Source organism: Patiria miniata, unplaced genomic scaffold (genome assembly GCF_015706575.1).
Source record: "Patiria miniata isolate m_02_andy unplaced genomic scaffold, ASM1570657v1 HiC_scaffold_27, whole genome shotgun sequence".
NCBI classification, from domain to species: Eukaryota; Metazoa; Echinodermata; class Asteroidea; order Valvatida; family Asterinidae; genus Patiria; species Patiria miniata.
Window position 1 is genome coordinate 3,083,753 of NW_024037066.1, and position 11,199 is coordinate 3,094,951.

General features: G+C 40.6%; 2 protein-coding genes across 3 annotated transcripts; both read left to right on the forward strand.

Annotated features, from left to right (window-relative positions):
• The first annotated feature begins 168 nt into the window (after positions 1-168).
• On the forward strand, positions 169-3,511 carry LOC119734520 (tubulin alpha chain, testis-specific). The gene is made up of 4 exons (XM_038208052.1): positions 169-278; positions 1,252-1,474; positions 1,721-1,869; positions 2,364-3,511. Exons 1-4 carry the CDS (start codon positions 276-278, stop codon positions 3,342-3,344), a joined length of 1,356 nt encoding a protein of 451 aa, XP_038063980.1. The 5' UTR covers positions 169-275; the 3' UTR covers positions 3,345-3,511.
• A 769-nt stretch (positions 3,512-4,280) lies between these two features.
• On the forward strand, positions 4,281-10,939 carry LOC119734522 (putative RNA polymerase II subunit B1 CTD phosphatase Rpap2). 2 transcript variants are annotated; one of them, XM_038208057.1, is made up of 7 exons: positions 4,281-4,510; positions 6,106-6,217; positions 7,257-7,421; positions 7,895-7,983; positions 8,152-9,130; positions 9,940-10,037; positions 10,786-10,939. In XM_038208057.1, the coding sequence occupies exons 2-7, from the start codon at positions 6,110-6,112 to the stop codon at positions 10,937-10,939; spliced, it is 1,593 nt and encodes a 530-aa protein (XP_038063985.1). In that variant the 5' UTR covers positions 4,281-4,510; positions 6,106-6,109. The 2 variants fall into 2 exon arrangements, with proteins under 2 accessions (XP_038063985.1, XP_038063984.1); XM_038208056.1 differs by having other exon boundaries at positions 4,281-4,503.
• The last annotated feature ends 260 nt before the right edge of the window (positions 10,940-11,199 follow it).

The following is an 11,199-nucleotide window of genomic DNA, read 5'->3' on the forward strand; positions in this document are numbered from 1 at the left end:
CCTTCAAAAATATGGAAGAGCCCGACCGTGATCCAAGCGTTCCATGACTCGACCAATCAAATACAACATCAACAAAGTTTTGACCAATCAGAACATCTGTTTAGACTTGGAAAGTTTTGCGCGCGAGTTGTCAAGCTTACGCACGCTATATAAAAACAGAACACGTAATTTTCAAATCATTCTGTTGCCGTGAGCCTTCGATTCACAACGTAACGACAGTTTTCGTGTTTGATTCTTCCTTTGGGTTATTCTCAATCTCTACCTGACTCTTCAAAATGGTAAGATAATCTCACATAATTTAGATAATTATTCAATTATAGATATACCTAGATAGTAGATAGCATTTCTCAAACTCAAAAGGGTCAAATCGGTAACCTTTTTGGCATTTTCTAAACAAAAATGCTAGGACATGTAGGACGGCCGAGGCTAGCCTACTTTTTAAACTAGGACCAAAGACTGTTTTATTTTGCCATGTTCAAAAAGTGTTGATCGTTGCATTATAAGTGACGTGTTGTGTTCCAGTTTAGTGTTAGGTCCTCCACAGTGACTGCCTAGATATAAATCGGGAAAATTACTTTGTTAATGTTATTGTCTGTGAAAGTTTCATTGAAGGGCGGATCCAGGGGGAGGGGCAGTGATGTCGCAAGTGATGTCGCAATAAAGGCGACGTCGAGTTTTCCTCAAAAGGATTTGATTAAAGTGGTCAGCAATTGCCTCAGAATAGTCAGATCACATGACACTGACTCACTTACTGAGAAGCTGAACCGGCTCAGCTCAGTCAGTGTCATGTCTTTACTGTCCCCCCCCCCCCCCAAAGTGTGTTCTGACTTCTGGATCCGCCCTTATATTAACCATACTAACGAGTAACGTCATAGGGCCTACATCCATGACATCATGATGGGGCTTTAACTGTCTGTGATGAGTTGACTAAGTTAGGCCTTGTCAGCTAGTGTTTTCAGGTGCTTCTGACCCAAAGCAAAGTTCTCAACAACAGTTTTGTATCTTGTGCAGGCCTCGTCCAATTCTGTTTCATTTTCTTCACAAGACATTAAATTAAGTTGATATATGTCCAGACATAGGCCTAGCTAGTTTAAATCACTGACACTGACTATGTTGTTATTTAACACTGGTCATCTTTAACAAAGGACTTTAGGCCTAGTAGTCATGGTAGTACTAGTAGGCCTAGTACTAGTAGTGGTGTCTATACTATAAAAAAAGTTTAAATGTAGGCCCCTATTTTGAATTTGACAGCGTGAATGCATCTCAATCCACGTTGGCCAAGCCGGAGTGCAGATTGGCAATGCCTGCTGGGAGCTGTACTGCCTGGAGCATGGCATCCAGCCTGATGGTCAGATGCCCAGTGACAAGACCATCGGAGGTGGTGACGACTCCTTCAACACCTTCTTCAGTGAGACTGGCGCTGGCAAACATGTGCCCAGAGCTGTCTTTGTTGACCTGGAACCAACTGTAGTCGGTGAGTCCAAATTATGAAAGTAAAAAGTGGAAATGGAATGTACCTATCCTCATCTCATCTGCCTGTTTTCCTTCAAAAACTGATAGTAGGCCTACTAAAGTCCTATCATCTGGAAAGTTTGAAAAGCATTTTTTCTTATTCAATTTCAAAACAAATCACAAGGTAATTAACCAAATGTAAATAATTTAAAAGGGGGGGGCTAATAAATATTTATTTCAGTGTCTAATTGAATCTGTTTTTGTACAGATGAGGTACGCACCGGCACCTACCGACAGTTGTTTCATCCTGAGCAACTTATCACAGGCAAGGAGGATGCTGCCAACAACTATGCCAGGGGTCACTACACCATCGGCAAAGAAATCGTCGACTTGGTGCTGGATAGGATCCGCAAATTGGTTAGTTCATGGCCTTAGTCAGACAAGGTCAAAAGGTTAAATGAAACAGTGCAGAAAAAGGACCTGATAAACAGTAAACTTGCTTTTGTTTGGCTTGCCATGTTATTCTCCCAAACTATCAAATGTCCTGAAACAGTATACTCAATTGCAAACAAAATGCATGAAATGGCCTAGGTTTCAGCAATGTATACATGCTAGGTCATGTACAAACTATCGCATTGCAAGCCAAGTTGTATACTTGTTTGTATTGACATTTGTACTTGTTTTGTCCCCACTTGGGTAAATGTGGATCAGATTTACAAACAGATTGAAGATTGAAGCTGTGCCATGAAATGATCAATGCTTTCAAACTATTGTCTGAATTTTAGAGGGATTTTTTTTTTGTATAGGGACAAAATTTAACATTAAAATTATAACTTCCTTAATCTAAAAATAGGAGAAAGGAAATGAATTTCAAAGATTGTAAATTTTGCTTCATTTTCCCCATGTGACAGGCTGATCAGTGCACTGGCTTGCAAGGTTTCCTCATCTTCCACAGCTTTGGTGGGGGCACTGGCTCTGGCTTTGCTTCTCTCCTGATGGAGAGACTGTCAGTTGATTACGGCAAGAAGTCCAAGCTGGAGTTTGCCATCTACCCAGCCCCACAGGTCTCCACTGCTGTTGTTGAGCCCTACAACTCCATCCTGACCACCCACACCACCCTGGAGCACTCTGACTGCGCCTTCATGGTCGACAATGAGGCTATCTATGACATCTGCCGTCGTAACCTCGACATCGAGCGCCCGACCTACACAAACCTCAACCGTCTGATCGGTCAGATTGTGTCCTCCATCACCGCGTCTCTTCGCTTTGATGGTGCCTTGAATGTGGATCTGACTGAGTTCCAGACCAACTTGGTCCCGTACCCAAGAATCCACTTCCCTCTGGTCACCTATGCACCTGTTATCTCTGCTGAGAAGGCCTACCACGAGCAGTTGAGTGTCGCTGAGATCACCAACGCCTGCTTCGAGCCGGCCAACCAGATGGTGAAGTGTGATCCCCGTCACGGCAAGTACATGGCCTGCTGCATGCTGTACCGTGGCGATGTTGTCCCTAAAGATGTGAATGCAGCCATTGCTACCATCAAGACCAAGCGCACCATCCAGTTCGTGGACTGGTGTCCAACTGGCTTCAAGGTGGGAATCAACTACCAGCCACCCACCGTCGTGCCTGGCGGTGATCTGGCCAAGGTGCAGCGTGCCGTCTGCATGCTGAGCAACACCACGGCCATCGCCGAGGCCTGGGCTCGTCTGGATCACAAGTTTGATCTGATGTACGCCAAGCGTGCCTTCGTCCACTGGTACGTGGGAGAGGGTATGGAGGAGGGTGAGTTCTCTGAGGCCCGTGAGGATCTGGCTGCCCTGGAGAAAGATTACGAGGAGGTCGGAGTCGACTCAGTCGAAGGGGAGGCTGAGGAGGAGGGTGAAGAATACTAAACTCAGGAAGATTCATTCACAATGGAAACAAGTGATAGATTTGACAATTAATGAACAAAAAAACTAATCGCATCGCAATAAATTGAAGTTTTTAGTTTGAAATAAAATCCAGTTTTAGCAAATGAAAGTTGACGTTCAGTCAGTTCGTTGAGTTGACAAATAGGAAGCAGTTGAATTATAAGTTATTTGAACCAAGCTGTTTAGGAAAAACAAGATTCATAGAAATTGTCTCTAAATGTGCTGAGTATGTTTTGCATTTCCCTATCTTGAAAGTTAGAAAATAAATTTCAAGACAAGCCAGTTGAGAGCTTTCAAAATGTGTCTAATTTGTGATTTTTTTTAATGGTGCTTTTCTTTTGTTTAATACAATTGGGATAAATTCTACTATGCAACATAAAAAAATCATCAAAGTTTATGGCTTTCGTGTAATCGATCATACCATGACTTTTTTGTGTGATCAACAAAGTCATTTTTACCCCATCACATTAAAAAAAAACTTTGCTAGTAAATGCTTACGTTTAGAAATCCTTCAAATTCAAAAGAGAAATGAGTGTGAATTTTAAAAAATTTGTAAATAATATTCCCCTTCCTCAAAACGGACTCCCGAAATTACAAATATATTCTGCAGAGATCACTGCAGCTAACTTTTTGTTGGGGGGAGGAGGTCTTCTTCCCTTGTTCCTTGCAGAAAAAACGCAATTCAAATAAGTGATGGTGTCTACATCATAAAGTACCGAGAAACAAAAACATTGGCAGTGCATATTTATAAAAGATAACCAAAATTATTTTGAAGCGCCTCTAAATAAAATTAATTAATGTGCCTTCTTCTCGCCTTCTCCTTTCGACACTGTTAATGTTCAATAGCGCCCTCATTTTGTACCTCGCTCGGCTCTGTTAATGTTAAATAGCGCCCTCGCTTGGCAAGGGATTTACAAATAAAAATGGCAGCTTCCATGAACTAGCTTTTTACAAACGTGACTTCGTAAACTTCATCGTGGTACTTAGACCAACTACAGACTGGCTTTTTCTTATTCATACAACTTATCACCTGATCAAGTTTCATTCTTTTGCCGATTTTATTGATTTTTTGTATGTTCGGCATGTCTAAGGGCGCTGTTTTTTCAACGTCGGAAGCTAAAATCTCTGAAGCAGCGGAAAGGTGAAATGTAATTTGTAAAACTTTTAAACATTTAAACATTGTTAAGATTTATTATAGCCTGCAATAGCCCCATAAATGTGGCCTATTTACTGGACTGCCTCCGTAAACATAGGCCACACATCCACATGTACAAAAACGTGTCGACTTTGCCAAATTTTGATTTTCACATTTAGTCCATTTTTCGTGAAATTTCCAGAAAAATTTTCACACGTTTGCGTATCAAAATTTCAACATGAAATTTCACAAAAATTAGACATCTGAAAAAGGCAGCACTTTCTGATTAGCCTATATAGAGGGTGAGAATGCTTCTAAAGCAAAAAAAACCTACAAAGTAAGCCTAAATGTGAAAATCAAAATTTGGCAAAGTCGACACGTTTTTGTACATGTGGATGTGTGGCCTATGTTTACGGAGGCAGTCCAGTAAATAGGCCACATTTATGGGGCTAAGCCTGCAGCAATAGGGCTTATTTTTTAAGTCCTATTGCTAAATAAGCTAAACTGTGCCGGCTCGGGGGGGGGGGGGCTAAATAACTTAATTAGGTTGCATGTTTAATCATAATTTTTATCCCATCATCTGATCTAGTCCGAGTAACTTGGACCCAACTTATCGCCTTTTTAAACATTTTGGACATGGTCTGGCGATAGTGGGGTCCAAGCTAATACAGCGACCTGGACAACATCATCCTGTCACTGTCCCAAACCAACATTTTCCAACAAAAAACATCAGATTTCACCTTCAAAATGCCCATAATTACGGCAGCCTAGCCACAATGCGATTTTCAACTGCTGTCGTTATGGCATTGTCTGGGTCCCTGACCTGATAATATTCACCATCAGGATCTTTGGTTCTAGTCTTAGAACCAGACTATCAACCGAATGGTTCTCTGACTTTATTTTCCCTTTTTAAAAAAATCCTCCGAAGTCAGTCAAGCCACAGATTACAAAGATAAAAGATACTTCAATAAAAAGTATGTTTGATTACAAACAAAAGATGAGAGCCTTTTTATTTTTTTATTTTTTCCAAGATGCCCACCAAGTATTTAAATTCAAAATGGCCGCCAAGTTCAGTTCCAAATGACTGCAAACTTTTAATTAGCTATCCTTATAGAGTAAAAAAATCCATGTTAAACATGTTCTATGTACATAGTATTTTATTAAAGCGAAATACAAGAAAAAGTTAACTTTTTGACGTTAGAAAAATAAATTAAAAATTAAAAGAAAGCATTCGGGCGGGGACAATCAACTGGTTATAATTTTTACTTGGCCTTATTAAAAGAAAGTTGGGGGAAACAGTTCTATCTGCTGGTTGGAAGGCCAGTTATAAACGTGATACATTGTACAAGTAGATGCGAATTGGTGTTTTAGCAATGCCGTAACGAAAGCAGTTGAATATCGTGTTACGGCTACCGTAACGATGGCCACCATTTGTTTTCTTTTTGCTACAATCTGTTCAAAGTAACAAATGTTCTATTCAAAATTGATTTTCTCATCCTATTTGACCACAAACTTACAAAGTATAATAGCCTAGGCTGAGGCCTACATTGTACAGCTGTCAGTACATTTTCCAACTGATTTTTGTCATGAATTGTCAAACCTCTACAGAGCCATGTTGGAGGAGCGAGTTCAGAGGCGACTAGTATTTGAGAAGAAGGCCCATGAGATCGTGGAGACACTTCTTGATAATCCAATCACAGATGAGTTTCTATTGGATTGTGTAAGTATTCAAATCAAACTCTCTTTAATCCATCAGATCTGTCAAAATCCAGCCCAAGGTTTTGGCTGTATTTTAAAGGATTAAGGCCTGTTCTAGATACCGTGCTACTGCCGTGCCAAATTCAATTAATTTGACTTTTTTAAAATTTGGCACGGCGATAGCGCAGCGTTTAGAACCATTTGGCTCAGCAAATTGATTTCAGCACGGAACCATCCTTTGGCTCGACAGGGCTGCTGCGCTGTCAGTGTTCCAAATGGCAGTGGCACGACTCTGTTCTAAACGCCGTGCCATTGCCGTGCTGAACTCAATTCAATTTCCCGCGTCCGCATCACAGAGAGTGAAATTGGCGCAAATATTTTGATCGCGCTGAAATTTCATTAAACGGCTTGAACTGCTTTAACCTTGCCCATTACTCCAGATGCATTAAGGTTCGACTATTACGTTTGGCATTTAGAAAAACTCCCATGCTGTAGACGAGCTATTGCCGTACTCTTTTCAATTAAGTTCGGCGTGGCAGTAGCACGGCGTCTAGAATGGGCCTGAGAATTTTAAAGCCAACAACTTTTCTACTTTACATCCAGCTTTGTGTCCAGATTGTAGAAAGTACAAATTTCAATAAGAAGTTTCAAAAATACGGAATTGGAATTGGATTTTGTAAGTAGTAAAAGGAAAACAACTTTATAATTTAAACATGTTGGCATTTGAAAAACAGTTATCCTCAAAATATTTATGACCTTCTTCAGAGGTAAATGACAGTGGTACAAGAAACAACCATGATGCTTGTGTGTCCCATACATGTTCGTGTCTTGTACCACTGTCGTCTGCCTCAGAAGCAGGTCATGTCAAGACTGAGAAGTCATTCCAGCTAATTTTGTTGATTTGTATATATCAGGCCAATCCAGTTAGTAAGCAGTTTGCAGTAGTTTAATTCATTTTCATACCAATTTTATGAAATATAATGAGTCTGCACTGATAAATGACATTGTTGTGGCATCAGATTTATTGTTTTTAATTTGATGATTGTGGTCATTTTCCCCAGGCTTTTGCTATCTGCCCACAACATTACCAGGATGTTGTCATTGAGAGATCCATCGTCAAGCAGTGCGGCTACCCTCTGTGTCAAAGGTCACTGCAGAATGTCCCTCAACAGAAGTATCACATCAGTCGCAAGACCAATAAAGTCTACGACATCACAGACAGAAAGGTAAACAGAAAATCTGAATTCCATCATTTACCCTTCCTATGCAAACATACACTGTATGCAAAGTTGTCCTTTCTGTCAAAATTAGTCAAGTGAATGTTTTTAACAGTTAAGAACTCCCAGCCTACATAAAGCAGGATTGACTGGCTGTGACTGTTTATGTACCTTGATACAGCTTTGCTCTGGCTGTAGGTGATTGATAAGCCAGCTGTGCCTACCACTTGTCTGCTTTTGTCTGTTGACTGAATTTGACTAGTCACAGTCCTTGCTTGAAATATGATCTGACTGTTGGTGACTAGCCTGTGTAAAAGGCATGGCAGGGGAAGAGGATTGATTTTTGACTGTCTGTGACTGATAATAATCAAACAGCAGGAGGGGTAATCATTTGAAATTCAGCTTGATTTGTATGAAACGTTTGGCGACCGTTGTACAAAGAGAGCACGCCATAACAATTTGTGCTTTTTTTTCTTGAACAGTGTTTCTGCAGTCAGTTTTGCTACAAGGCCTCCAAGTTCTTTGAAGCTCAACTGTCTGATTCGCCTCTATGGACGAGAGACATGGAGGAGTATGTATCCAAAGACGACCATTTTTAATGAATGTAGATGTTTCTAATAAGTATTGACGATGCACTCCATGTGATTTTTAGTATAAAATAGAGCATGCAAGTTGTTCTATCAAACTTGCGAAAAAAATTTTAAACTTCATTTATTTTTCTCCCTGGATCGAATCTCAGACCCTTAGACATCAAGCTTCTGACTCGAGACATGGAGGCAGATGCTACTGCAGCCTCCCTGATAGCCAAGGATAACGTAGTCTTCACAGAGCGAGTCGAGTCTCAAGATGTCGACGAAGTGGGCGGCGGGGAGAAAGACACGCCCCTAAAGGAGGAGGCTGTGGGCCTACTAGAAGACGACCTGTCTAACTTGACCTTTGCTGACACTCGGAAGAGAGAGAGGTTACAGGAACTAGCTGAAGTCAGCCGACTCCCGACAACATCTCATGCAGAACAGAAACAAACAGTGACACGCAAGGATTCTAGCGAGAGCTCTCAGCAAGCAGTTTTGAACCAAAACCAAGAGGTCTGTCTTCCAACTGTGCTACCGTCTCGAGACGATTCAAAAGATAGTCATGCCAGGGAAGAAATCAAGACCAGGCAACTCAGAGATTTGAAAAGTGAAGAGAACTTGCGACAGGGATGCAGCGAGAACCGTGGCGAATCTAAATCTGAGGACACACCTAGTAACGTAACTGCCGACATTGATGCATCATCACCTGGTATGGATCTAGGGATTGCTTCAGAAGACCTTCAAGGTGTGAAAAAGAAGAAGTCAAAGAAGAAACCTAAGAAATCCAGTGCACAAGTCGTGAAAGAAGCATCCTTGCTCCAGTCTGTCAGTAGAACATTTGTGGAATGGATTACGAATGACACGCAAGAATTTCTAACGGAGGGTGCTTCAAGTAAAGTGTCGGATGACTCAGGTAGTGTCAACCTGGCGGAATCAAACTTGACCTGTGACCCCCTTGCCATGACCTCTGACCCTTCAGTGTCCACTACGGAGCCTTCATTGCCTGCAGCCAAGCCACTACCATGTATGGACAAGTTGAAAGAAGAAACCGAGCAGTTTTCACTCAAAGTACAGGAGTTTTATTATGGAAGGCATTTAGAGGTCAAGAAGAAGGAAAAGAAAGCGAAAAGCGGACAGGAAAAACAGGTGAGCAATTTGGCTATTAACCCTAACTCCCCAGGATTATTTTCTAGGATGCAACTTCTAATCATGCAAAATCCTCCGTTATTTCTTGAATGTGGTCCTTGGAGGGGTGATTATCTAGGACGTATAATCTAGGCCTTAATTTATGCATGGATGAGCGCATACAACACAAGGTCCGGCCTAAGACCATGACACAGTGCATCCTCCAGAATTAGCCACACATTTTTGGCATGTAGCCTCAATCCTGCAAAATCGTCCATTTTGAAAAGATGATTTTCGAGGATTTGGGAAGGTTAGGGTTAATTAAAGATTTTTGTTGAAAAAGCTTTATCTACCCATGTCTGTGTGCAGTGCTGTTCCCAGAAAAGAAATTCGAAAACTTTGTTGTCTTTTTCCTGATGATGCTGTATCATCTTTGATTTAGCTGCTGCAAAATCTTTTGACACCACGGCAGCTTCCAAGAAGAAAATTGTCATCCTCCGTTTTTAACCCTAACCATCCCCAACCCTTTAAAATCCAACTGCATGGTTTGTTGGAATCTGTTGGAGTGAGTACTGCACAAGTAAACTGATCATGTTTTACATGGGGTCAGTCATACCACCATAATCAGAGTCCAACAGTTTGGGTGTTGAGTTTACCATACGGTGTTGGATTTTGCAAGAGTGAGGAAGGTTGCTAGTAAATCACTCAAGGGGTTAGATTTTATAAAACAAATTTATAAAATTAATTAATCCACTCAGGACGATGCCATATTCCAAAGTTTTGCTGATAATAAGCTCCTTTGTATATATCTTTATCTTGATCGTCTTCAGGAGGAGGATGTTGACAGAACCATACGACTTCCTCTCGTCGATTCCAAATCTCAGATGGCAATAAGAAGGAAGATTCTAAGTGATCGCCTCAACAGAACGTAAGAAGGATTCCTTCTTTTGTAAAAACCAGTTTATTTACTCAAGTCCTTGACACAAACATTCAAATAAGTTATAAAACAAGGATTTTTTGTTCTCAGTGTTTAAATAAAGGTAGAGTCGATCATTTGCAGCTATCCAAAAAGTAACTGACCAAATTATTGTTAAAAAGTTTACTTGGTTTTAAAGATAGTAGTGGCACTAAACTCCCTGTGAAATTATTCTTTCTGGCATGCTGTCAGTTTGAAGAAAACAGTAAAAGAAGGTCATTTCCAAAGATGAGTCAGGTGACGCATTTTTGGAAATTTCCGTTAGTAGTTGGTTTGTAATTGGGCGAATCCATGAATGGGTGCGTGCAACACGCTAGCGCGGTAGCTTTTATTCGTTGGTTTAGTGCGTGACATCACGTAGCTGCAATCGGCCGATTGAAAACATGTTTCGAATGCTGCTTTCAGGTGTAATTCAAAATATAATTTGTCAACTTCTGAATTGAAACCGAGATCCTAGAATATTGTCTTCTCGGAATATACAGCATTCACAGAGCTAAAACTTCATCAGGTCAGTTGTTAAGCGCCCGTCTGTAGATTTTGAGCACTTTTGTTGCTTCAAACGAAACAAATGACAAATGATCTAACTCGACCTTTAAACTGTTGATATGTGAGAAAATTCCTAACCGTATACTTCAATGTATTCAGTATTTTTTTTATAAATATTGACTAAGCTTTACATTTATTAAAATCTGTTTTTCAGGTATTCTGAAATCCTTACACCTTTGAGGCTGTCCATGCGTGACATGTCGACTGATCTGCAATCGTTGATTCGCACCTTCAACCTGAGTAGCACTAACATCACATTCAAACCTGCTGGCTGGACTATGATGAGTCTACTGCTTCTACAAATGTGAGTACAAAAGTAAAGTTTGTTTTTCCTTTTTAGATTTTCATTTAAAGATAATATACAACATTTGCTATTATTTCAGAAAATTTGGGGTTAGCATTTTAAAGCAAATATTGTTACACTGGCCTGTTTAAAGTTTGGTGTTCATAGACGCTGGAAAAACCAAGAAAAAAAATGCTGTTCTTGTAGTCGGGTTCCCCAACCCTACTTCAGACGAAACGGAGGAATTTATAGACGTCGGGGAATTGTCAGGTCAGGGAATCAGAC